The sequence below is a fragment of the Choloepus didactylus genome, chromosome 4, assembly GCF_015220235.1.
Source record: "Choloepus didactylus isolate mChoDid1 chromosome 4, mChoDid1.pri, whole genome shotgun sequence".
Taxonomy (NCBI): Eukaryota; Metazoa; Chordata; class Mammalia; order Pilosa; family Megalonychidae; genus Choloepus; species Choloepus didactylus.
The window spans coordinates 16,233,312-16,261,248 of NC_051310.1; the positions used below are offsets into that span (position 1 = coordinate 16,233,312).

At 46.0% G+C, this 27,937-nt stretch overlaps 1 protein-coding gene and 1 pseudogene across 2 annotated transcripts in view; one reads left to right on the top strand and one right to left on the bottom strand.

Annotated features, from left to right (window-relative positions):
- FBLN5 (fibulin 5) overlaps window positions 1–27,937 on the top strand; it is a 71,724-nt gene that overhangs the window by 29,023 nt on the left and 14,764 nt on the right. For both annotated transcript variants that reach the window (XM_037832047.1, XM_037832046.1), the window contains 3 exons: window positions 16,678–16,800; window positions 20,227–20,343; window positions 23,525–23,644. In XM_037832047.1, coding sequence (XP_037687975.1) covers window positions 16,678–16,800; window positions 20,227–20,343; window positions 23,525–23,644 — 360 coding nt within the window. The remainder of the gene's footprint in view (window positions 1–16,677; window positions 16,801–20,226; window positions 20,344–23,524; window positions 23,645–27,937) is intronic.
- LOC119530862 lies at window positions 26,134–27,177 on the bottom strand (annotated as a pseudogene).

The window sequence follows — 27,937 nt, forward strand, 5'->3', positions numbered from 1 at the left end:
TGCTGTTTCTACAACTATTGAGATAATTGTATGCTTTAAAAATCTGCTAATGTGGGGAATTACATTAATAGGTTTTCTCATTAAACCACCTTTGTATTCATTCCCAGGTTAACCAACTTGGTCATGATATAGTATAATTTGTTTAAAATATACTGCTGGATTTGATTGGCTAATATTTTGTTTAGGTTTTTTTTTTTTAATCTATGTCTATTAATTAAAATATCCTGTCATGTCCTCTTTTGAATTATTCTTGCTGGATTTGGTATCAAGAGATGAGCTAGATAAAATGATGTATTCCTTCTTTTTCTATTCTTTGAAAGACTAGAATGCTCTATTTATGGAAATTTTATTAGAATTTGCCTATAAGATCATTGAGGTCTTTTTTTTTTTCCTTGTGGGAAGATTCTTAGCTACTGCTATAATTTCTTTAGCAATTTTGGGACTATTCAGACTTCCTACTCCTTAAGTCAATTTTGCAAACTTACATTTTATTAAGAACTTGTCCTTTTAATCTAAGTTTACTTATTTATTTGCATAAACTTTTTCATAGTATTTTTTGTATCATCTTTTCAATCTCTGCTGAATCTGTAGTTCTGCTGCTATTTTCATTCCTAACATTGTTGTTCTCTTTTTTTAAAAAAATTTTTGTCAGATTCATATCAATTTTATTAGCCATTTTTTTAAAGAACCAATTTGTGGCTTTATTGACCTCTATTTCTTATTTCTATTTCATTAATTTTTGTTCTTTATTTTCTTCCTTCTAATTTGTTTGTACTTTTCCTAATTTCTTAAATTGGATGCTTAGCTCATTCATTTTAAGCCTTCCTTCTTTCCTAATATCAGCATTTAAGACTATATATCTCTCTATATGACCTACAAGTTTGGATATGTAGTATTTTCATTGCTATTGAGTTCTAAGGACTTTCTAATTCCCACTGTGATTTTTTTCTTTTGACCCATTATTTATTTAGTGATGAGCTTTAAAAATTTGAAGATTTATGGGGATTTTTAATTTATCTTTTTGTTATTGGTTTCTAACATTATCAGGGAATATGGGCTGCATGATTCCGATTCTATGAAATTTGTTTGGAACATGAATTATTCATTTTGGTATCCACAATGTCTAGCACAATGCTAGGAATGTAGTTGTTTGGTAAATGTTTACCGATCTAGTGAATGACAGATGAGTGAATGCCAAATGATGAGGCATTAGAGGAATTAGCTCTTCCTGCTTGGTCACATTGCCCAGTCCTGCTAGCTACATTATATACCAAAACAGCCTTGTAAATGAGCACCAGAAATGCAAAAATTGTCTTCTCTCCTGCTCACCCCCTTCCTCCTTTGGCATGGGGAAGCAGACTGAGTGGGTGGATGACAGCTGCTTGAAAACTGGTAGTGTGAGACCGTCAGATCCAGTCTTAAGTGTGATAAGCTTAGATGAATGCTTTCCCACTTATTTCTTCTATGAGCCAGAGAAAAGTATTTTTTTTTTTAATGGTAATAGGCTTTAAAAATATACGGAAGGTGGCATTTCTCTCCCAACTCCTTCTTACCTCTTATCTCATTGAGTCCCCACAACTACTAAGGCATGATACCTGCATTTAAAAAATGGGAAAACGGACATAAATCTAGTTAGTGGTGGGGCTGGCTGAGTTTCTGCTCCGTGTTTTTTGCTCGTTATACAGACCGTCTCTATCTCGTTTTCATTACTTACAATAGCAAGGGGTTGTAACGTAGACTTACCTAAGAGAATATAGGTAGATACCTCCTGATTGAATTTTGCTTGTAAAGGACATTTGAAGACAAAGAGTGAAAAACACAGACCCATTCTGCACTGATCAATACGTATTGGGTTAAATGAATGAATGAGTGGTCCTTCTTTTGATAAGTACATTTTCTCCTTTTCAAACAAACAACTTTGGCAGATTGAGAGAAGAGTGAATCATTTTCTAAGCTCCTGAGGAAGACCTTCAAAGATGTCTTATTTAACAGGTCTTAAAAGAAGTACAGAGAGAAATATCAGAACATGCCTACTTCAGAGTAAATCTCAGGAAAGAGGGCACTGTCTATATGTCTATATGTTGTAGCAATGTTTACAGGTTGTAACAGGCACTTGGCATGTGTCCTAGTCTCCCCCACAAGACTACATCAAAGATAATGGCGTTTGGGGGACACAATACATTCAAACTGGCACAGCATGGGACAGATCAGAAAGAAGGTAACTTATTTGTGCTCCAAAATACTTTAAAAATCGGCAGCAGATGAGCAGCCCTACCCACTTGGATCTTGCTCTTACCCTAAGTTTTCTCCCTGCCTGGAAGTAGTCAGCTCTACAAGGTCCTGCCCTCCCTCATTTTGCATGCCCCGGCACATGCAGCATCTCCCAGCCATGTGCTGTCTTTCCCCTTGCAGCCTCCAGAGGGCCTCCTCAGCCCTGCACAGGTGAGTCCGGTGGAGGTAGGGAGCGGCCCTGGAGCACAGAGGACTGGGCTTCGTCAGCATTTCTAGAGAGAAGAGTTTGTTTTTCAGAGGAGGAAACAGGCTGAGAAAGACTTGCCTAACGGCCACCCTTCGAGCCAAATGGTAGGTTCTGCACTAGAACCTGGTTTTCTTGAATCCTAATCCCTTCTTTTTCTCTTCCTCAGGAGGTGGACACCTGCAATAGCTCTCCGCCCTCTTCCTCCCCCTCCTCGTCTTCCTCCCACTTCTTCATTTGAAGATGTAACAGTGAACTTCAGGGCCAGTTCTGTGCCAGGCATGTGCTAAAGGCTGTTTTTACTCCTGATCCACAGAAAACCCTTTGAGTTATGGCCTATAGTAACTCCTTTTACAAACGAGGAAACCAAGGCTTTTAGGGGTTAAAAAAATCTTGCTTTAAATCATGCAGCTAAAAAAAAAAAAGAGAGAGCATCAGGACATGACATCACAGCCACACTGTGTTGCCCTTTGGATCATGTTATTGTGGGTGCCAGATAAACCCAGACCATAGCTCAGACCTCCTCGTTCCTGCTCCCCTCCCTCCCTCCCCATTCCTTCTACACCATCATCCTTCATCCCCTTGCTCCCTAGTTCTCTTCTCCCATTCAGCAATACAGGATTCTTGGTTCTTTTGCTACAGGGGAGATATGGGCTGCTAGGATGGAGCTTTAGTCTCCTGAATAGCACTGGATGCCTACTGTACTGTTCTTACTGGGGTTTTATGTTAGAGCACAGGTTGATTATCTCTTTGGGTAAGAAGACTTCACAAAATTTGGAATGGAATTCAATAAAGAAGTATGGTTTAATTACAGATCGAACATAACTTTTCAGCCAACCTTTCCAGCATGCTGTAAGACAAGAGGGTTTCGCTCATTTATGTTCCGTGGAAGTTTACTGCGTTGGAAGTATATGAGTGCAGGCTTCACAGCCAGGTTCCTGCCTCCACCCCTTATTGGCTATGCTATCTTGGGCATATTATTTAATTTATCCAGGTCTCAGTTTCCTTATCTGCAAAATGGGGATAATAGTACAAACGTTATAGAGTGGTTGGATCCCATGAGAAAATGCATGTAAAGCATCCAGCACCATGGCTGATATGTGTTAAGCTCTTAATAACTGCAGCTAATTATTGTTAGTTATTGTTGTTGCCTGCTTGGAAAATTCTCAATAAGTGTTGCTATTATTTGCTATATGTGTCAGGCACTGTACTAGTAATGCAGAGCAGATTAAGACATGGTCCCACCCCTGAGGAGTTTACATTCTCTGGGGGAGAAGAACTCATTGGGTGTTGATGTCCTCAGTGTGCAGAGAAGTCTTTCAAACCTGGACCACATAATTGCCTCATCTTCCTGCTTTCTACCACCTGACGCATGCTTTCCTTCTCCTAATGCCTAGACATCTTCACAAAGAATGATAGTCCAAGAGTCGCTTCGCTTTCATTCCTTCACTCAAACCCCCTCTGAGAAGAAATACAGATGTTCTTAGAGGAGGAAGAGCAAACCATTGAGTGCTGCCTAGTAATGATCCAGTAATCATGACCCTGGCCAGACACTAAGGGGGTGTCCCTGCCATCAGTGGCAACCCAAGGACTTTAGTAGGTGATGCCCAGAGCACTTAAGGCAGGATGTGACTGGGTGGTGGAGCAGTGATTTGAATTTAATAGACATGGATTTCCAATGGGGCTGATTGGGTTTGTACAGAGAGCCTTTTCTTCTTCATCTTCGTGTTACATAGAGTGGAAAATCTACCACCTTTGGATTCAGAAGACTTGGATTCAAACTCCAGATTTACCACTTGCAAGCTGGGTGTCCATGGTCAGGGTACAAACTCTTGAGGTCTCAGTTACACCATCAGTAAAAAGGGAATAATGGCACATACCTTGAAGAAGTTGTTTCAAAGGTTAAATGAGGTCAGGTGTGTGGAAATAGCTAGCACGGTGTTTTGCACATGACCAGTGCTCAGTAAAGATATGTAGAACCCAGGTCTGGGTGTTTGCTCAGTGACCGTTTTTTTTTTTTTTTTTAATTAAATTCCGTTTTATTGAAATACATTCACAGACCATACAATCATCCATGTTATACAATCCACTGTCAGTGACCAGTTTTTAAATGAACACTCTGTGCCAGGCACTGTGCTTAGAGTGGAGGACTACAAAGGTAAATAAAATGTGGTTCCTTCCTTCGAGATACTCACAGTCTTGTGTTTGGATTGGACCAGTGTTTCTACATGTGTAACTACTTGCACCAGAATCATCTATGATGCCTGTAAAAAATATTGATTTCTGGGATTGTCTGTGGACATCCTGAATCAAGAGCTATATTTCTTTTTTATAAAACAAGTCTCCCAGGAGAGTCTTATGCATACACTAGAATGTATTTTAGAGTTTCCAGGTGTTTCAAATGTGCAGTCAAGGTAGAAAAACATTGGACTAGATGATTTACAAATCTTTCCAGCTGTAAAATTCTGCCATCAGCAATGCTGTCTAGTTCAGCAAATATTTATTGACTTGCCTCCCCTGTGTAAGGCTCTGGGTCAGCTGGGGTGGGAGTCAGCAGCAGACTGGGTTCAATGAGGCTTGAGTTTGTGTCCTGACCCATCCATACTGACTACCAGGATAGCCTTAGTGTAGTCTCCCAAACCAGGAGAGGCTGGGACCATGGAAGCCTAATGAAAACACTCCTTGAAGAAGAAAGGAGAGGTTGATTGTGCCAAATGCTGCAGAGAAGTTGGCAAGGATGAGAACTGAGAGTAAAGCACTGGATTTGACATTGTGGAGGTTGTTGGTCACCTTGATGAGAGAGGCTTTAGTGGAATCAAAGAGGCTGACGCCTGACTGGAGTGGGTTAAAGAGAATGGGAGGTGCAGAGGTAGAGCATTGACTGTAGACAACAACTTCTAGGAGGCCCATGGCAGAGGGATGCTGGGAAATGCGGTGGTTGCTGGAGAAGTACACAGTTGTTATGGAATTCCCTCCACCACTGTTAAAAACCCCGCTGTCAAAAAAGCATTTATGAAGAAACTGATTAAGCAGGCTCTTATGAGCAGGCTGTTTAGATCAGGAACTAAATTTATGGGGGTTCGCCTTACCTTGGCTTTAAAAAAAAAAAAAATAGAAAAGTCGTATTGTTCTGATTGAAGTTGACCATGAGAGCTCATCAAAACATAAAACTTAATTCCAGTTTTTGCTGAACTGCAAAAGGCTAGGGCTTCTGCAGGGGTCTCACTGGAGAAAATAATTCCTAAAACTGACAACCAAAATAGATTCCCACATGCAGGAGGCAACAGCTGCATTTTTATTCCTTCCCCTCTCTCCTCTTTTCCCTCCTCATCCTTCTCTTCATTTTCTTCTTTTGTTTCCCCCTTTCTGGTTCTTTCTGCTCCCATTCTCCTCCTCCGTCTCTTAGCCTGGCATGTGACACTTTTATAAACAGGCTCCTTTTTCTCCCCCAGTGCTCACTGCCCTCACCACGTGTCCACTTGTTCATTGCAAACTACTCTTTGTTCTCTGAATGTTCTGTGCTTCTCATGCCTGTGTGTCTTTGAACATGATGTTCCCCACCTTCTTTTGGCTAACTCCTACTCATCTATTCTAGGGTACAAGCTAAGTCACTCTAACAGAGACCTTCAATACACTGGTTTAGATAAGAGAGAATTTTATTTTCCTCCTATTATACAGTCCAGAGTTAGGAAGATCAGGGCTGGGAGGGTGGGCTCAGCCAACCTCAATGTGTGGTCTCCATTTCTGGACCCAAAGCGGCTGCTCCAGCACTCACCATTACATCTGTATCCCAACCCGAGGGAAGAGACAAGGGAATCACACACCCATTCTTTTAAAAGGCATGACCCAGAGTCGTATACATCACTTTTAGTTATGTCTCTCTGTCCTGAATTTAGTCACTTAGCCACATCTCCTTGTAAAGGGAGCTGGAAAATGCAGTCTGTAGTTGGGAGAATAGACACTGAGGATCGTTTAGCAGTCCCTGTCTCATCATCCTTTCAGATTCACGTGGATGTCTTCTCTTTCAGGAAACCTGCTCTGCCTGGGAGCACTTCCTCCAGTATTCTCTCCAGCATGACACTATGTTGGATTGGGATTATCTGCTCTCTTATCTGGTCCCTAATAGCCTATGAACAGATACAGCCTGTGTGTCATTCATCTTTGAATCCCTGCCTGTAACAGTGTTGGCCCATGGTAAATGTCTGTGGCATAAGTGAATCCTGAACAGATGTGCTATTGGCACTGGGACTCGGGCACTTTGCGCTTCGTGCAGGAAGCAGGGGCTGGAGGAGCCTGCAGGCCCACCAGTTGGGTGGCCTCACTTGGTGGCCTCTTCACCTCCCTCCTTCCCCACTAGGGAACGCCAGGAGTCTGCGGATGACCGCAGAGGGATGGGTGGGAAAGGGCACCCCTTCCGTCAGCCCGGTAAACACACAATCCTGAAAGGTGTTTAATCAGTTCAAATATTTATCTTAGGTTCAAGTGATATAATCCAGCTCTCACTGAGTCCAAAGTGTGGCAGGAAGCAGGACGTGGCCTGTTTCTCTCAGCCCATTGCTTCTAGAGTCGCTTCTAAACTCTCAGGACCTGCGGCCACCCCTCAGTTAGTACCCCCAGGACCCTCTCTCTCTCTTGCATCCTCTCCTCAGCCCCCCCCCATCGTCCCTCCATGCTTCACATCTCGCTGCCCCTCCCCACAGATTTTACTTCCTCTAAGTGACAGTCTTAACAGTTGCTCTCTGACTTGCTGATGTCATCTGCTAGAAACGGGGAGTAACTTCGGATCCTGCCAGCTGAAGGGGTGGGGATGGCAGAGCAGGTTGGTATCTGGGTGAAATATGTATATTCTTAATCACCTGCTGGTCAGTTTCTTGTAACTTGTTATTTTGAGCGAGCTGTCGCTTCTCCCCTCTTGTCCCAGGGGGCTTTGGCATGGGTGTACTTGAGGCAACCATTCCCCTACATCATCATCCGGTATCATGACCTCCCCCTGCCTCCCCTGATTTCAGATATGCCCCCTTGTATGTTCCTGTAGCCTGCTGCACATGCCCTTCTTAGCCCTTGACACAATTGTTTATATTCAATGTCTGTCTTCCCCATTAGCCAAGAGACTCTAGGAGTGCAGGTGACGGTAGCCCCATTTTATAGATGGGGAAAAGGTCAGTGACATGGTCAAGGTCACCTTGGTTAGTGATGGAGTCAGAAGCAGTCCTACTCTGAGACCTAGTGCTGGGCTCCTCCCCCAGGTGTGGGGAAGAGAGCATGTGCAGGTTTCACCACCCGCCTGAAACCGACCCAGCAGGGAATGTTTGCTGTTGACAACAGCCTGACTGAGTCCCTGGAGTGAGTTTGCACACCTGGGTATTCTCACAGACAGCACCAGGCTGGGGGTTCTGTCCAGAGCCTGCAAAATGGATTGAATTTCCTGGCTGTGCCCCCACAGGTCCTGTTGGTACTGATTTCCAGGCCAGGAAGGTGTATCTTTTCCCTTCTCTGATGTTTCTTCCTCTTGTGATTATTGAGAATAAACACCTTCTTCATCTGGGATGTCAGGGCTCTCCAGGGAGGAAAAAGGAAACATAACTTCACCCATCAGCAGAGCACGTGGTGTCCCGAAGCCTCTGGAGGTTGAAGACACTCTCAGATCAGCCCTGGACAATGACTAGGATGGAAATAGGCTTCCAGGTACTGCAAACTTTAGGCCTGATGCTCTCCTGGGAGCTGGGACTATAGCAAATGTCCACCAGGCAGCCTTCATCCCTAGGGAATGAGATACAGGGACACAAAAAAGGTGGATGGTTGGACTGGCCTCTTCTGGTGTCTGGTGGCTTAACTGGTTTTCCCCAGCTCACCTTCAGAAGAGTCTTAGAGTGATGTGCCTTTATGTCCATTGTAATTCACTTCAGTACTCTCCAGTATGCCAAGCGTTGCTAGGTGCTTAGGATACAACTGTGAAGGAAGACAGAGCTGTACACAGCTAATTATATAATACAATGCAATATCAACAGTTACAGAACTAGCACATTTGAGTATAAAACTTGGCTTGACCTGCTATGTTGTTGAAGAATGTAAAGAATGCTTTGAGGTTGCTAAGGCAGGATATATACATTTCTGAGTGGTGGAGCCACGTGACCATTTTTGTGTTTTGGATGGTTCTAGAGGTTGTGGTTAGTGTGGCTTGTGGGAGGAGAGCCTGAAGGCCTGCAGGCTAGTTATGAAGTTATTACAATCGTTTAGAGAAAAGACAGTGAGGAGCTGGAGCCTTTGGGTGTGGAAGAAGTAAAGAAAGGGGCAGTGGCAAGATTTTCAGAAGTAGAACTGTGTGGCCTCAGCGACTGGGTGAGAGAGTAAGGGAGGGGAAGGATTTAAAGGTGACTGAGATCTCTACCCTGGGATACTGGAAACGATGGCACCAGTACCTGGGATGGAGCATCAGAGCAGGGAGCGGATATGGGAAGCGGGCAGCAGGGCAGTGGCTGTTGGTGGAAACGGAGATCACAGACTATGGTGCTCTCAGGATAAGAGGACATGTGGGTCGGGGTGTGAGTGAAGAATAGGCTCAGGCCCCATGGGGGAGATTACAGAATTCAAAATCTGTAGCATTTGTAGACTGTGCTCATGAGTACAGAGTTAAAAAGTGATGCTCTGTATTGGTGAAAAGATTTGAACTTTTTCATCAATTTGGGGGCAGCATTTCCAAGAAATGCGTTAAGATTTAGGGAATTGAGTTGCTTATGGGAAGGCAAAACACCAGCAGTGAACTAAAGGGTGGGAGACTCTTAAAGGCATGCAATGCCCTAGCTCAAGGTTTTGCAACAGTAGGCCCTTGACCACTGCAGAGTTGAATTGAATAATGGCTCTGTCTGTACCCCGGAAAAGCATTGTTTGGTTTAGACTGTGCTGAGAACTTCTTTAATACTCCAAAATTCACAATATAATTTTAACCAATGGGCTTGATCTTAAAGAGGGAAGAATCCAGTTCGGAAGCATCTGCATGATTTCTGAACACTTAAAGAAGTAAAGAAAGGGGCAGGCTCTCTCGAATAGCTTCTTAAACTCTGAGCGGGTCACGTGGCTACAGAACCATAGATCATCCAGAATGATCAAGCACCTGGCTATGCAAAGTGTGGTCTCTGGGCAGGCAGCATTGGCATCATCTGGGAGCATATTGACAATGCAGAATCTACCAAATTAGAATCTGCATTTGACAAGATCCCTCTCATTTTTATGCACATTACGGTTAAAGAAGGAGTGTTCTGGGTTTCAAATCTGGTCTTGCATTGGATTCATTCAGGTAACTTTAAAATACTACAGATTTCCAAGCCTCAACCTTACACATTCTGATTTAGTCAGGTGATTCTTTGGGTAGCCGGTTTTAGGACCCTCTGGCTCGTGCAGATTAGGAATCTTTCCTTGTTGATGGGCAAACAGTGAGAATTTTAGAATGTGGAAACCTAGTTTGAGTGCCACATTTGTCCACTTTATAGTCACGCTAATGGCCAAGGCCTAATGCCCATGTTAAGAAAGTACTATGTCTAGAGTCACAATAAGCAGTCTTGTGCCTTTAGTCTCAGGACATCTTGATGCATGATGCTCAAGAAGAGGCATGTGCTACTTCCCCCATCCCCACTGCAGGGACCGTTCGTACATTGGCAGAAGTTGAATGGGCTTGGTCAATTCACTGCCCAGTTTGAAAGCAACTAAAGTCAGCTGATGTTTACCAAGCACTCTGTGGATGAAAATAATTACCCAAGAACCAAGCAATGTGCTGTCCATTAGTCTCAGCTTGTTTCTGTAGAAGGTCATAGCTAGAAGAGGCCTTTCAGAACTCTTCTTCAAGCTCTCACTTTGTGGATAGAAAAATAGAATCCACTAGAGAGATTGGGACCTGAATTCCAGTGGTTTCATCCAAGAGAAAAGGATTATTTGTTGCTTGGAAAACAAACTACATACTTGTTGCCTAATTAGTGGCACAAAATGAGCAAGCTTTGTATCCCATGCTTAACATCTAGCACTGGGGAAAGTGCTGTAAACATGAAAAGATTCTGGTTCCTAATGACTGCCCAGGACTCATAAGACACATGGAGTACAGATGTCCTGGGAATGCAACAAGCAAGTTCTCAGATGCTGAGGTCTTTAATTAAGCAGGTGTTTGGGAAGTAGGTCCTGTGTAGCTTCCAGCCTTGGCTGGGCTTGTCTTGTTGAAAAACGGCCCTGACCCAGTCGGGCCCCAGGCCTGAAACTGGGCTTCAATTGGAGGCATTGAAATGTGCTATTGTTATTTTCTTCTTTCTTATCAAGCGCCATTAACTTGAGCAGGGAAGGAACAAAAACAGGTTGGGAAAACATGTTGTTTCACTGGGTAAAAATTTGCTACCAAGGAAATGATTTCTGCTGTGTCCAAAAAAGGAATAATGGAGGCCTTTGGAAAGGTGTAGTCTTCCAAATACTTTTGGACCGTTTCTCCCAGTGTCACCCAGCGAGAATGTTTCTCTTTGGCTGCTGGGTGTTCTCACACAAGAGCAGAGCCATTCGGCCGAGGTTAAGTACACAGGCTCAGAAAGTCAGCTTTTACAACATCACAGCAGAGAAGACATGGGAAGAATGCAGAATCATGGATTGTGTTGAGGTTAATCATATTTGGCAGGGGAGTTCAGAAAGCTGCACAGACCTTTAGGCTTTCTGATGCCTGTAATTACAGAGTTTGGATTCACAGGTGCCACATGGCCGAGGGGGAAACTGAGACCCTAAGTTTATTTACCTCTTGTCCCAATCTCCTGCCGCATGGCTGGGACTTGAGGGGTGGAAGTCCCCAGCTTTGGCTGTGGCTGAATCACAGAACTAACCCATGCCTTACAGCCCACTGAGCACCACCTTGGTCATCTCAGCACCTCTGGTGAACCCCAAACAGCTGCAGCATGCAGATGCCAAGCCTTCCCTGTCTTTCACTGTTGGTCGATACAACACCTCACCAAGAAACGGAACTAGAATTTCCTGGACACCTGCTGTGTGCCAGGCAGTGATGACGATCTCTGACCTCTCACAGCAACCTCCGAGGCAGGTTGCCTTGGCCCCATTTTGATGAACACCGAGGGCTAATGAACTTGCTCAAGGTTACTCAGTTATTAAGTACAAGAGCCCAGGTCCACACCGGCTCTGTCTGCCCACAAAGCTCTTTCTCTTTTACCCAATAGCCCTTTCTGGGGAGGTCTTTTATCATCTTAAACTTTGGTGCTGGAACAGTGGCCTAAGAAGTGCTTTCCCTATGGGCCTTGGGGGGAACCATTTAATTTTATATGGGAGAGAAAAGTGGATTGCATGCTGTTTTCTGAGAACCAGGCTGCTCCCAGGGAGAGAATATATGATAGGCGTAAACTGATGGCACAGCGCCCATGAAGTCTTGTGAGGATGCCACTTGACAAAAGAGAGGGGTTGCCTCCCACCCTTGCTTCCGTCACACACTGTTTCTTCATGGGCTAGAGCTTTGTGGGCTATGACACCTTCCTGTTCTCTCCCTTGAGTCAGACTGGAAGATCTGCTTAGTGTCTTCTGTTGTTGTTTAAAAAAACTTTTCTTTATTGGAGCAGTTGTCGGTTTACAGAAACATGCAGTAAGTACAGAGTTCCCATATAAGATTGCCTCTCACACACACTCTTCCCTATGATTAACTTTTTGAATTAGTGTGGTACCTTTGTAACAATTCATGAAGCAATATTATTATAATTATGCTAACTTTAACTTCAGCACACTATTTACATTAGGGCTTATTAATTGTGTTGTACAGTTCTATGGTTTGTGTGTGTGTGTGTGATAACTTATATGCAACCTAAAATTTCCCCTTTTCTTCCCTTTTTGAATATACAATTCAGTGGTGTTAAATACCTATGCAGAGTTGTGTCTCTATCCCCATCATCTATTGCCAAAACTTTTTCATCATCCCAAACAGAAACTTCATACCAATTAAACATCAATGCCCCATTCCTCTCCCCCACCAGGCCCTGGTAGCCAACTCTATGAATATGCATATTCTGTTTATTTTATATAAGTGAGATTGTACAGTATTTGTCCTTTTGTGTCTGATACATTTCACTGAACATGATGTCTTCAAGATCCATCCATGTTCCATGTTGTCACATGCATCAGAACTTTATTCCTTTTTATAGCTGAATAATATTTCAATGTATGTAAACAATATTTATTTTATCCATTCAAAAGTTAATGGATACTTGGGTCGCTTACACCTTTTGGCAATTGTGAATAATGCTAATATGGACATCAGTGTGCAAATATCTGTTCGAATCCCTGCTTTCAATTCTTTGGATATATACCCAAAAGTGGGATTGCTGGGTCGTATGGTAATTCTATACTTAACTTTCTGAGGAATTGCCATACTATTTTCCAAAGTGGCTGCACCATTTTACATCCTTACGAACAATGTAAAGAGCATTGTTATTTCTTCACATCCTTCCAACACGTGTTATTTTCCTTTTTTTTTCGTAGTAGCGATGATTTGGTTAGTTTTGTTGTTGGATTGTTGGACTTCCGATTGTCTTCGGATGTCTAGAGGCCAGTTCCTCCAACAGGTCCCTCTGAGAGATCTAGACTGGGCTAGAACATTCCTTTATTCACTCTGCCTTGGCTCACCTGCCCATGTGAAGCTTACTGTCTGGCTAGGGACACGAGACTTAGCTAGGGGCATGAAATCCTCAACGAGTGTCCCTAATGTATGGGCCACTTTCCTGAGGTTCGAGAGCCACTTCTGCCCGAGGCCTCCTGGGAGGGCGCCAAGGAGACCACGGTGCCTGGTTTTGATGACTTTCCTATGTAAGCAATTGTTGTTTCAGATCAAGAACATTTTAATTAAAGGCATTCCAGGGGCATCTGAAGGGAGGGGTGAGCAGCACACAGAGCCACACGGGTCAGCAGAACTGTGCCACTTGACGCAGATGACAGTTTCTCCCTGGGCAGACGCAGCACTGGGCTTTGATCTACTGCCAGGTTCTGCAAAAGTTAGTGAGCAATTTCCTCCAACTGCCAAAGCACCAGTTGCCTGGACAGCAGATGGACATTGCCCCACCTGGGGACAGAGGAGCCATGTGGCTATGGCCAGCTCCTCCACGAGCCCAGGTGGCTGACGGGGGCTACAGCTCCCAGGAGGAAGGAGGAAGCCGGCAGAGGGACTGTTGGTAAAGTCTGCTTCTGGGAACTATTCAGTGGGATGGACTGTGCTCAATGCCAGCTGACAGTTCAGGAAAACACACACACACACCCACAACCACTGCAGAGTACAAAGAATGAATGAGTGAATGAGTGAATAAATGATTCAATGAGCCCAGCATTCTTTACTCTTAGGAGAATATCCCTGAGTATTGTACAGAAAAGGAAAGGAAATGATAACTTGCTCAGGTTGCTGTAACTTGTACTTTTCCACTGATGCAGAAAGGGTGTCTCTGCCAAAGAATGTCCTTGGAGAGGTTTGATGCATTTTCCCTTCTGTTATTTAAGTCAAATGTATTTAATGTAAGCAATTCAGCTGTGAGCTGAAATGTGTGATGAGTCTTTTCATCCTGTGGGGAAATCCACAGCGTGAATATTTCTATTTTCTCTCCATCAGGTGTATAATCTGACAGTGTGTTTAGTTTTTGTTGCTGTTTCGAAGTCCACACACCAAAATGGTTTGTCAGTGAGTTGGCAGAGAGAGCTTGTCTGGGGGCTTGAATGCATTAATGCTTGTTCACGTGTCCTATGTTCAATTCATTCATCCACCAACTACTAACTGAACTTTTCCCATGGACACAGCCTTGCACCAGGTGTGCTTTGAGGATACAAAGATGAGACACGCCCCCCAAAGTCCCAGGGACTAACTGAATTCTGAAAATACAGTTTATATTGACAATCAATTAAATGATTCAGTGTAAGCTAAAGATTCAATTTTTTAAACATCCGTCAACAGATGTGGTGGTGGTGGGGAGGTATAACTGAGTTAATTCATTAACTCTGGAAAAGTGGTAGAGTTTTTTAAAAATGCACTTTGAAGGGTTTGTTTTTAGGCCTGCATATTTTACACACACACACACCCACACACATTTTGGCCCCATATGCCATTCTGAGCGCGGTCTGGCCCATTTGGAAATGTTTGGTTTCTCTCTGTAGGGCTTTGTGGGCACATTGTGTACAACATAAGTTAGACAAACCCAGGGACTTGGGAACTTGCTGTAACCAAGTCTCACTGACCATTCTCCCCCTTTGGTTCCTCCTCACCCTTCTTTCTCCCCAAGGCAGGAAAAGTGCACAAATTCTTAAGGCGTTGTTGTTCCCAGGGTACAATCGCCATTCATCACTCCCCACCAGAAAAATGTAAATATGCTCTGACCGATAGTGGCATTATTTATTATCGTAGGCTTCGATATGGATTTGAGTGGGAGCGGCTGCTGGCCAAGCATTATTCTTCTCCCTGGGAGGCTTTGCTTGGGAGGCAGAGCTGGGGGCGGCGGGGAGGCTGGGGCCAGAGGCAGGAGAGACTCTTGCAGCTGAGAACAGGCTGGTCACGGCCAGCGAGGCTGTATGTGGTCAGCTCATCGGGGTGGGGTGGAGGCTGCGGCCGCTTTGGGACCCAGGCCCTTGGAGGCTGTCCACGTGCAGGGAGTGAAGGTGGGTTCCTTGGGGATGCCCAAACCTCCGATCATTTGGGGGTGGGGCATTGGTCAGCATTATTGATGCTGAGTTGTGGCAGGTGGGTGGGTTGGGTGGGGCTTCATGGACTGGAGGGGGCCTCGTTGACCTGGCTGGGTGCTGCATCCCATCGGTTGTGCCCACAGTGTGCCACACAAGGCCCTGGTCCTCAAGGAGCTTACTCTCTGGGGCTGTAGATACCTACCCGCCCCTACCACACAAACCCACACACACCTGAACAAATGACGAGGAAGTCTGCAATATCCAGGGGCAGACAATTTTCAAGGTGAGTTGGGTAAAAGGCAGCAAAAGGCAGCCCTCTTTCCTCCTCCCAGTCCTGGGTGTTGTGACCTGTTGTTCCTGCCAAGAGTAGACGTGGCATCAGATGTCTGCTCAGTTTCCCCCACTGTAAAATGGGGACCATGAGCTCACTTTACAGAGTGATCATAAGAATAAATATGGCAACATGTGAGGTGTCAGACACATTACACGTGTTATATATGTGCTTTTCATTTTATTCCACCTGCTCAGTGGTACGTTTGGAGGAGACAGGTTGGGGGGGAAGTGTAGGTGAGTAGAAGCTGACTGCAGTCACGAAGGGGGCCGGGGAAGGTGTCCCCCCGGGGTACAGGCAGGTGAGGGCAGGGCGAGTGAGAAGGAGCGGCTGGGTAGCTGGGCACGCAGTGCGCATTTGTCGAGTAAATTAGTGAATGAGGCTTGCTGAGGAGTTGCCTCCGTTAGGTCAAGGTGAGAGCGTGGTGTCAGAACTGCATGTTGACAGGATCTGGGGTATTCTCCCCGAAAGTGCAGCTGGGGAGAAAGGGAAGACGTCTTTATTGCAGTTCCAGTGGTTTTGAATGCTGCAAACAGCGCCTGTGCTTGGTGCCTTGGTCCCTGTGCACTGAGCTCCCAGTTAAGAAGAAGGAGCCAACTTGGGCCTTCACGACAGACCATGATGGGGTCTGTAGCAGTGGTTAGAGACCCAGTGTGAGCAGAGGCAGTGGAAGATGAGCCCAGAGACCCTGGAATTTGGGAGGGCTGTGCGAAGCCTCCTGAAGGGGCAGGAGCATTGGGCCGGAAGACTTTAGGGGCAGAAACTGTCATGCAACCAGCCTGTGAGCTTGGTGGGGAACATTGCTTTTACTCAGTGGTGTTTATCATAGTCCTGAGCACATAGTAGGTGCACAATAAGCCCTTGTTTAACACACGTGTGAATAAGTCTAATACACAATGCCTTTCTCAATCAAGTTATAATTATTATCACGGTGACCCACTTTCAGAGGATGATGGGCCTCAGGGTATGTGTTCCTTCATGGCCTGTTCCCTCTGTGGATTTTGGGTGAGCAAACTATCTCTGCCCCTGCCTCTTAGTGGCACCTGCTAGGGAGGGGCTTCTTCCTCTTTGGGGGTAACCCAGAGACATTATCAACTGCCTCCCAGTGAAGACGTGCAAGTGGCTGCCACCTCTGGTGGCCCCAGGGTTCTCCATGGGGGTACCTGATGCTCTTTGGAATATGTCTGTGTTACAGATGTGGATGAGTGTGCAACGGATTCCCACCAGTGCAACCCTACCCAGATCTGCATCAACACCGAAGGAGGGTACACCTGCTCCTGCACCGACGGATACTGGCTCCTGGAAGGCCAGTGCTTAGGTAACAGCTCCCTGGGGTTCACAGGGACTCTTAGAAGTTAATGACCACCAGGAATATTTATTGTGGGAAATGCTGGGCATAGCTGGGTAGCCTAGGGGCTAAGTAGGCTTTTCTTTGGGGAGGGGTGTAGAAGGCTGTTGAGCCTACATGTGTCACTACCCTTTAAAATCAGTCCCCACCATCACTATTATGTCATCTTTATGTTTTTGAAATGTGGTTTTTAAGGGTTTGTTCTGGTTTGCTAATGCTGCCATTTGCAAAACACCAGAGATGGATTGGTTTTTATAAAGGGTGTTTATCTGGTTACAGATTTACAGTCTTAAAGCCATAAAGCATCCAAGGTAAGGCATCAACAATAGGGTACATTTGTTGAAGGATGGCCAATGGCATCCAGAAAACCTCTGTTAGCTCTGAAGGCATGTGGCTGGCATCTGTTTGCTCCCAGGTTGTGTTTCAAAATGGTGTTCTCCAAAATGTCAGCTTTCAACAGCTGTCTTCAAAATGTGTCTCTCAGCTGCAGCTCCTCTTCAAGATGTCACTCTCAGTTGCTCTGAGGTCCCTGTTTGTGAACTCCTTTATAGGACTCCAATGATGCAATTAACACCCACCCTGAATGGGCGGGGTAACACCTCCATAGAAATTATCCAGTCAAACATTTCACTCACAGTTGATTGAGTCACATCTCCATGGAAAAAATCAAAGAATTCTAACCTAAGCACACTAATACGTCTGCCCCACAAGATTGCATCAAAGAAGATGGCATTTGGGGGGACACAATAAATCCAAACTGGCACAGGGTTCACATATGATTTTACCTATGCCTTCTTTCCACCATCAGGAAGTTTATGTCTAAGGCAGGACCTGGTAGAGGGTGAGGGTGATTCTGACCTGGTTAGAAATAATACTAAGAGAAGGGAATACTTGCTCAGTCACAAAAATGTTCCAAGCCTCAAATGCAGACTAGTAGATTCTGACCTAACATCTTCTCTTCCAAATACCCATCATATCCCCCTCCCACGCTCACCCTACTAGCTTTAGTCTTTCTTTTCTCCTCCTAAGGAGTCAGTTATTGCCAATTGAGAGCTTGTCCCTTACAGTTGGTATTTGCTATATGATCTTTTCGTTTATTTTTACTGGAGGGTTATTTTTCCTTTCTTTCCCTCTGGATTTTTGGATTAGTCAAGTGAATGAATTCATTGCAATCTCTAGCTGTCACTTCAATTTCTATTTCTAGGGTGTGATTTGTATGCTGTGTTTTCTTGGGAAAGCCCTGCCAGTTAAAATTCCTTAAAACACTATTCTCTTGTCTGTAAGTCAGGCCAGGAGGAGCCAAGAAACAAATTCCAACAGCATCATGGAAACAAACAGAAGAGGTTCTTCTTTCCAAGTCTCTTGATTGAGGCTGAGTTTGGGCCCGCCCTCGGAGCCCTGTCTGAAGCATCCTCGAGGCCTGATAAGCTGGCTAGACTTGGCTTGGTTTTCCCTTCCAAGGGCTGAGTGCACATGGGTGTTTGTGAATATGATGGTCATTGTGCATTTTAACCAACCTCTGCTATAATGGAAAATTTGATGCCACTGATTGGAACGTAAGCAGATCAGTGCAAGTGAGTTATTTATATGGGACCTCAATATGTAGAATTGCAGAGCTGGAAGGGATGTGAGCTATTATTTCAAACAACTCTTATAGCATTGGAATCTGAGACTCAAAGAAATGGAACACTTTGGACAAAGAGTGAGTTGGGTCTCGAATCTGTCTCTTGTCTCTCAGTCCAGGTTTTTCAGCACTAGGGGCTGAAAAAGACCAGGCAACAGGGATACCCAGGCTGGATTATATTGTATCAGGGCCAGGAAACCTCTCCCAATTGGAGGGGCCAGCAGCTCCAACACTCCTCTACTTGGGAGAGTTTTCCTGTCCACAGAGCATGAAGCTTTGGGAGGGATGCTCACGGAGCCCTAATGTGCCACATGGCACAGCCAGCTCCCACTTCACATCTCAAGGGAAGACCTTCCTAATTGTGGTTGAACCCAACCCCTTCCCCTGGCCAAACTCTTCTTTCTTTTTCAAAGCCCAGATTCCACAGCCATCTGCTACACACTCTGTGCACCGTTGAAGGCAGTGCTTTTGCTGAGAAAGAAGGGGCAGAGGACTGCCTTTTCTGCAAGGTGCCCTAGACAAAAGGTGCCTTCTCCTCCCGCAGCTGTCTCCTGGGCCTGGGTGATGTGCCCACCTGTGCCTTGGGGAGAGCTAAGAACCAGGGCCAGCAGCTGTGCAAGCCAGTGAACTTCCCAGGTGTTCAGTGGGCAGTGGGGGGTGGGCCAGGTTAGAAGTAGCCATGACTCAGAGATGCAACAGACTCACAAGGGCAGGGCACACGTTCTGAGGACAGCTCAGCAGTAGGTAAGGTGGAGTTGGAATCCTTTCTGGAAGTAGGTAGTAGAAACCAGGTATAGAGACTGGTCTCAAGAGCCCTAGATGGAGCCTGGTTCCAAAGAAACTGGGGTGTCAGGGAAGGAATGTGATTAGTCCAGGAGGACATGGGGACGAGGTAGGAACTAATTGTGGCTACAGTCAGATCAACTGGTCGCAGCAGATGCTACTGTAGGTGAGAACTCTGTCTCCACCTGTAGGCTGATGAGTTAATTCAAGACACCCTCCCCCAGAGGAGTGAATTCTCCAGCCCATTATCCTGTCAATTTGAGGTGCTGGAAATTGCTTTCACAATGATACCTGGCTCCCTAACAATTGATATACACTTGCAGGGAGGTTGTATTACCCGGCTCTGCTAAAAGGATCCATTCGCCCACAGTGCTGCCAATTCCTGTGGAAAGGCCAGTGATGGCTTGGAAGAGTTGTTTATATCCCAAGTTTTATGTCTGCTCTGGTGCAAGGAGGAGATCCAAGGTGATCTCCAGCATCCTTGTGTTACTAGATTCATACGTCTTCAGACAGTGTGCTACCCAGCTCATCCTGGATGTTGTTCCTGACAGCTGGACTTAATCATTGTCAATGGAGCTGGCAAGGAGCCTACTGGAGCAATGCTATGGATTCTTCTTACACATTAAGCTAATATCCCCTCCTAGGCAGTGAAAAGTTTACATATAATCTTAGAGTTGGATAAATCTTAGAGGCCATCTCATCCAACATTCCACTCAAAGTGGAACATTCTTCTACTACTTTCAATATAGGTTCAGGTGTTGGTCAGGCTGAGATGGGTGGGGGAGATGGAAGATTGTAGGGAGACTGACCTCAGAAAATCGAGAGAACATTACTGTACCTGACATTTAGTGGTCACTGTCCTAGCATTAGTTCCATTTTGCTTCCCTTCATGATCTTGCTCCGGAAGAGGTGGGCAGTAACGACATTGGAGGTGGCATCAGTGATTGAGAAGGAGCTCTATCTTACCTTGCTTGCATTTCTATTTCCAGACATAGATGAATGTCGCTATGGCTACTGCCAACAGCTGTGTGCAAATGTTCCTGGATCCTATTCCTGCACATGCAACCCTGGTTTCACCCTCAACGAGGATGGAAGGTCTTGCCAAGGTATGTGATGTGAACGATTGCTTGAACACAGTGTGAAACACTAGCACAGTCTTCTTCAGAGGCTGCAGGTTTAGGCCTGTGGAAAACACTGTTAACGTGCTTTCCTGTACCCTGCCACTGCCTGCCCATCCCCATTGCTTACGGAAACCCGAGACCTGGTCTGAGGTTATGTGAACCACCTTGGAAAGTGCACTGAGTGTTGCTGAGTTTGGAACCACAGTTATCCATCCTCTGGGAACTTACAGCAGTCGCGTGAATTTGCTTCTCTTGCTGTGTCTGCTTTCCAGAAGTCACCTTGCTGCCTTGCTTGCTCAATCAGAACCTTCCTCATGTGTCCTGTAGCCCAAGTTCAAATCCTGAGGTCCAAAGAGGGGTGGTCAGTAAAGGATCCCTGACCCTTGATTTATTGCAAAGTAAACTCATACACTTTTTGCAGGGGGTTCTTGACAATTTTGCTGCCTATCACTATATTTTCCCTCTAACCTGGGCCAGGAGAGCCTAATACTTAGCAAAGAGTCTGGTAGTGGTGGCAATTTCCCCAGCACTCAGCATCCCCCATTAAATCAGAGTGGAACAAAGGCATCTTCTGGTTTTCACATGATCACTTCAAATGCTGATAAGTAAGAAAAACAAATGACCCATGCTTATTGCGGTTTCCATCTGAAGGGTTCTTTTGCTCAGGAAGTGAATGGGGACTTAAGGCCTGAGGAATTAGCGTGAGTCCTACGTTGGGCCCCAGCCCCCAGCCCCAGCCTCCGGGCCCTGGCAGTGGCCCGATCCAGGGTGGAGGCAGTGCCAGCGACGCAGAATGAGATCTTTGTCTGGAGCCTGCCACCAGGTTTCGCAGGGCCCATTTCCTTGTCACACCACTCGAAGTCTGGGCAGCAGGCTCTGGGCCAGCTGGTTGGAGGATATTATGTCTCCATCAGTTTAATCGTATCTAAATCTCTGGGTAAACAGGAAGGCATCAGCGTCAACGAATTTGATCCTGGATTCTTTGTGTAAGTCTCTTCTCCAAAGCTGGTTCTGCTAATTGTTCCAAGAAGTCTCGACTGTGTTCCTCTCACTGTGAGAGGTCATTTTCTTCTGAGAGTGGAGGCTGGGCTGGGAGGTGGGGGCAGCTGATAGAGCAGGGGTTCTCCTTCCCACTGGATCAGGGAGGGAGTGCCTGGCTCCCTTGCTGCTGGGATAAACGGCTTAGGGCAGACACAGTTCTGTGTGTCAAGGTCAGGGCCTGAAGGGGCTGGCCCAGGTTTTCACTCAGAGCATCGCATACCCAGAAACTTCTGAACAACAGCCGTGTGCAGCAGAGCAGAGTCCAGCCAAGCCCTGGAGCAGCGGGCACAGCACAAGGGCCTGGGCACGGGCACTCGGCCACTGGGATATTGCATCAGCAAGGCCCGCAAGCCACACAGGATCTTACCTACCCCACCGAGCTTTTGTAATCATAATACCTCGAACACCTTGTGCGTGGATGAGTGCTTTGCACTCTTCAAAGCATTGTTGCACCTGGTAACCTCATGGAACCCCAATAACAGCCTTATGAGGTAGGCAGGGCAGGTGTTTGTGCCTCTGCTCCACAGATGAAGAAATTGCAACTTCAAAAGGTTTAGCAATTTGATCAAAGTCACACAGCCCAGTCAAGGCAGAATCGAGAGTGGAACCAAGCCCCCAGCCTTCCTGTACAGCAAGTCAGAGCAGGGTGCCATCTGCTCTCACCGGATTCAAAAGGGCCCTGGGGCACTTATGGGTTCTGGGGCTGGAGAGAAAGAGTGGTGAGGACCCCAGGGGACAGAATCCTTTTCATCCTCCTGCTTTCCAGAAGCAGCTGAGAGCTGGGAGAGGGCGGGACCCATCACCTGTGGGGTGGCCAACACCTGGGCAGAAGCCGAGAACGCCAGTCCTAATCCTTACAAGTGCTTTCTCGCCCGCCTTCCATCCAGTGGCTTAGCATGATGGAAGCTTTCCTGGCCTCCTGGGTCCTCCAGACTCTGGTGGGCACCGGAGGAAGCTGCTATCTCGCCGGACACACCCTATGTGGCTACTTTTCTTTTCTTCTCTCTGAAAGCTCTAAAGATGCCAGGAAGCAGGTGCCCTGTGGGCACGGTGTCAGCCCTCCCGTTGAAGAAAAGCCTCTCAGGAGGCTCACTGTGAAGGCTTTTAACTGAGAAAACACTTATATCTCTATTCCGAGTCTCAAAAGATTGACCTAGACTTTTAGGAGGATTGACAACTCGCCTCAGCTGGAACTTTGGTCTTTGGCCTATGGAGCTGGGGAGAGGGGGCTGCTTAAAAGGGGTCGCCCCCGGGACGAGCTGTGCTGAATGAATCTTTGGTATTGAGGAGAAATCCTTAATTCATGTTCTAGTTCCAGTTGTGTGCTCATTAGCTTGTGGACGTGGGCACCTAGCAACTTTAAAAAGTTTTGAAACATCTTTATTGTATAATTGATGTACGAGAAACTGCAGTATTAAACACACACAGTTTCATGAATTTTGACATGTGTATACCCCCATGAAACCATCACCACTCGAGATGATGAATATATCCCTCACTTCTAAAAGCTTCCTCATTCGTGCCCTTCTGTGTTCCTCCCCTCAACCTACTTGAGCCCGTTTCCTTGTCTGTGAAATTGGGCAGTGATCCTGAAGCAGAGATGTGGTGAGGATTAAATGAGTGAGGTCCCTTTTTAATCAGTGAAGTAAGTTATTTATCCATAATAAATAGAGTTATTGTCAGAATGGTCTTAATGGTTTCTCTGTGTTTTATCTGAAACTTCAAAAGTCAGTAGGGAGAGGGAGGAACTAATTGGTAATGAAGTGCAGTAGGCAATGGGAAAGAGCAAGTCCTGCCTGGAAATTCCTGGTGGTGAGCCTTGGGTAATGGACGCACTAGCCCACGTATGTGTGTACACGTGCATTCACGTATGTGGCATGTCTACAAGTTTCCCACCTTTGCAACTTGCAACCCCAGAAGGGACATATGGATGGGGACCCTCATCCTTCAGCAAACACTTTGGGGTGTGAGATCTTAATCTCATAGGTCCTGGATGAAGATCCTCCATGCCAGTGACCCTGGTATCCTAGTGTTAGTAGATTTTGTTGTTGGTGCATTTTTCTCCCTAGTTGGTGTGGATATTCTGCCATGGGAATGGTCAGTGATGTGCTTTGGCTTTCCACAGATGTGAACGAGTGTGCCACTGAGAACCCCTGCGTGCAAACCTGCGTCAACACCTATGGCTCTTTCATCTGCCGCTGCGACCCAGGCTATGAACTTGAGGAAGATGGTGTTCACTGCAGTGGTAATGGGCTTTGGTGACTCCCACCTGTACTAGGGACAGGGTGGGTGGAGGGCGGGGGCTTCCTTCACAGGTGTTTCCTCTCATTTCCCAGGAACATCTCTGGTTTGGGACTTTTCCCAGTACAGTCTGGGGGTCACAACCACACAGAACAGAGATGAGTCACTTCCTGAAAGGCAGAGTAGCACCTCATCTACCAGATCAAGTCTGGTCCTTGTCATTTCATCCCTAATGCAGAAGCCAGTGGTGCTACCTTCCAGGGCCTGAGATGGGTTGAAGGGAGAGAAGAGTCATCCAGTATTGCATGGTGGCTTGAGAGTTATCTGTCATCACTCAACACTGGCTCAGGTCCTGGGGAGAGCACAGATAATATATAAAGAGGGCAGTGACCCAGGAATAATAGCATATCACATAGGATAGGGTTTGAGGGATGGGGTTGAATGAGATCATGTATGTAATCGCAAACACTGTGTGAATTTCTACAAGCTTTTCAAATAATCGGTGCCTAGCTCTATGTCTGGCAGAGAGTGAACATGCAATAAATTGTTCATGAATGAATGAATGAATGAAGGTTGAATGAATGAAATCTTAAAAATTTGTATGAGAGCATAGAAGTGGTGGCTTAGTTGACCTTTTCTAAATTCTTTCCAAACCCAAGCAGCTGTGGTTCTTTGCTTTTGCTAGTTTGTTTTCTCTATTATAATTTTCTTATTAACCCTTTTCTTTTTTTTCCCCCAGAAAGTTAAAGTACATTTTCCCAGATAGTTAGAAAACTATTACTGGATTATAAATTCCTTGAGTATAGGGGCCACATCTTTCTTGTATTTATTCCTGGGTGCTTCCAGCAAAAAGTCATGTACAAGTCGTTTTAAGTTTTGTTCTTTTCCTTTCTCTCTTGTTTTTTGTAAACATTGAACTAAAGTCAATTCCGTTCCACCCGCTTTCGGGATCATCAGCAGTTATAAATTTGCAAAGTCCAAATTAATGAGGCCTCACTATTTTTCCAAATAACTGGGACATACACTTGGGTGTGAAACGCTTTTGTTTTGCAGAATGGAAAGTTTCCTAATCCTGGGCTTCATTGTAATCAGAACTGACCCAGGTCATGAATGAAACTTGTGAATGAAATTTAGGACTGGAGTGTTCCCCAGATCGAGGGATAAAGCTCCCTGAAACAAATAAGCACTCTCTCCCTTGGGCCAGGAAAGCCAGACCCAACAAGCAGGCAGTTAGAGAGCCTTGGACTGATTAAATGTCAGCCCCAGAAACAGAAAGAAAATATCCTCAGGCATGAAAAGCTACTTTCTTCCTAGATTTCAGTTCTCTGCATGGCACTCCTTGGGGAGTCTGGGCCAAGGAACTAGGAGGCGTGGAAGGTTTAGCATTATAAGAAGGGATTATTTGTCTCTCCAGACTTCCTGCAGATCCACAGATGTTTATTACTCATCAGCAGAGGCAGCATGATTGAGTGTCTCTGGAGCCAGACAGAGCTGAGTTCGAATTCTGTTTTTGTTTGTTTGTTTACTACTTTCCTTGACCAAGTCATTTCCTGAGCTTCAGTTTCCTCATTTGTTAAAAAATCCCCCCTTATAGGAAGGTCATAAAGATTAAACCAGTTAGTAAATCTAAGTGCCATTGCATGTTCGTTTTCTTTCCTGGCTCTGTACCCAATACTACTTACACTTTGTGGGACAAAAGAGAAGATAAGATACTTTTGGCTTTTCAGAGAGCTTATGTCCTTGGTGCTTTGGCCAGGATTTCCAGTTGACTCACTTTACCCAAAATGGCCAACTCCTCCTCTGCGTGTGCCGTGCTGCCTCCTTTTCTGAAGACGGAGAGCAGGCCCTGGCTGCTGCAGGCTTTACAGATGGGGCCAGCTCAGGATCACAGTGCGACACAGGGAAAGTTTGTTTTCTGGACTTCTCCGTTTCCCCAGGGCTCCCTCTTCTTGAGAAAACCCATTCCTTAGCGCTGATGCCACAAGAAAACTGGGTAAAATCCAGAACTCCCCCAATAGCATCATTTTCCAAAATGCAGATAGAAGTTTAACAAATGTAATTTATATGAATTATAGTATATATGAAAGCAAAAACCCAAAACTTTTAAGAATTTAATTCTGAGCGAATGAAAGAGCCCAAAGGCTAGACAGCAAGCACCCTCCAGCTAGGAGCACCAGGTTGGGGCTGTGAGAGCACCCGCAGGGCTTGGCCTTCAGGGAAGGTTCCAGCAGCCCTAGGGAAGGGTCTGGCCCAGGAACAGTGCCCCACAGCCCCCTCTGGGTTCTTAGTCAGGCCAGGGATAGCCACTCCACCATGAGCCCACAACCGTCAACAAAAATTGTGCCACCTCCTCCCTTGTGTCAGAAACAACCCAAAGCAAACGCCACCACCCCTTCCCAACACCAACCCCCACACATAAAAAAACGCAAGAAACTGTTAGAAGCAGCAGCATTTAGTGTAGCAAACTGTGGCCTTGGTCTCCGAAGTCTTGGGTTATTGACTGTGAGGCTGCTTGGCCAGGGGCTCCTCCTCCTTCCCCCGCTTTGGCCATCTTTCAGAGTCCTGCACTGCCTCTCTCAGTGGCGGCTGGGCTCTCCTACAGAAACTGGCTGGACCACTGGGGCACGTCTGACCCTTCCTTTTGGATGACTTTGTGGCCAGCCATTGCAACACCTTCTGGCTGCTGGCACTTGCCTTGTGCTCCTTTTTGACCAATAGGTCAACAGGAGCCAGATACCCGGGAATGTTGTTTTGGGAGTTGTGTACCATGGGGGAGACTGGATGGAAGGTGATGTTCTCTGCGGGGTGCATTAACATCAGAGCTTCCTGAGTTGAGATCTCACCCAAGTCCAGCATTGGAGACTGCCTCCTCTCCACTGAATACAGCAGGCAACTGCTGGCGGATGTCATTCCAGCCTTTGCAGGAATCCATGGGAATGATGTTATAGGAATACAGGGGCCTCCTCCCTTTGGGGTCTCCCAGCAGCCTCCAGGTGTCCCAAACTTTCTCCCAGTCCTCTAGACTGTCTGTGACACCATTGTTTTGTTTGGGGAAGATGGATGAAGAATGGCTGCCTCTGCCTTGTTCCCTGATGTCGCTGCCACTCAAAGAACCCATCTGCTGGAACAACCCAGTGTCTTCTCTTTCCCAGAGGCACTTTGAAGGACCACTTCTCCATCACGGCATCACTACAACAGCTGATAGTGTTGAACTGTAGCTTGGAAGATCACCTTCTGTGAACCAAGATGGGACCAAGCCCCATCGCATGGAGCAATGATATGCTCAGATGAGTCTGTGTCCTTCTCAAAGTGTAGTCGAGGCAGAAGCACTGGTCCATTGTGTTACCACAGCTGGTGTGGCCCCTCCATGCAGTGCCAGACCCTCTTAGCCTTGTCCCCTTGTCCCTCAGGGATTTGCTAAGCTTGGCTGACCCTGAAAACCACGGTTCTCACGTGGATGAATGAAAATGGCCTAATGTGTCTTCTCGACCAGAAACCAGGCTTGTTTTCCAGCTTTCCAGTGGAGGGTGGAGCCATAGCTCCTAGTGAAATCTGGGGATTGCAGACCCAAACATAACCTGAGTGGGGTCTGTCAGAGCCCCTCCCATCCTAGTGGAATGGGGCAGGGGAGTGGGTGCTGCTCTGTTTGTCTGCACTGGAGCTGGACCTGCTCATAGGAGCTCCCAACCTTAAAATTGTCTCAAAATCCATCAATTTGAAGTCCTGAGTGTGATGACTTAGCATTGTGTTGGATCTGGAGGCTGGCTGTCTGGGTTCAAATCCCAATTTTACTACTTCCTAGTGATATGTGAACTTAGTCACATCACCTAAACCTCTAGAAGCATCCATTTTTCCTCCGTAAAATGTGGATAATAATAGCATCTCCCTCATAGAGTTTAGATGAGGATGAAATAAGAGGATGCCTGGAAAACATTTGACCCAGGGCTTGAGACAGTGAGCTCTCAGGAATTGACAGGTGCTACTACTGCCTCTACAAAAGCCTGAATGGAATCTACAGAGGTAATAAGCCAGGACTCTCCCTGTCATGATGGGCAAGAGTCAGATACTTAGGACTCTCTAAGGCCCCTGGGGGAGGGTGGTGGGACATGACAGAAGCAGACATTACCTAATTGAAGAGGTTTTAACTTTTTATGTCATCGTCCCAGTTCTGCTGGCTTCATCCCAAAGCCACTGGGAGAGACAGGAAGGAGTCTTTCCTTCTCAGAGGTAAGCGGGATTAGGGGTGCAACATCTGGAATTATCTGACGGTGGAGAAGCAGCCTCTTGTGCACAGACA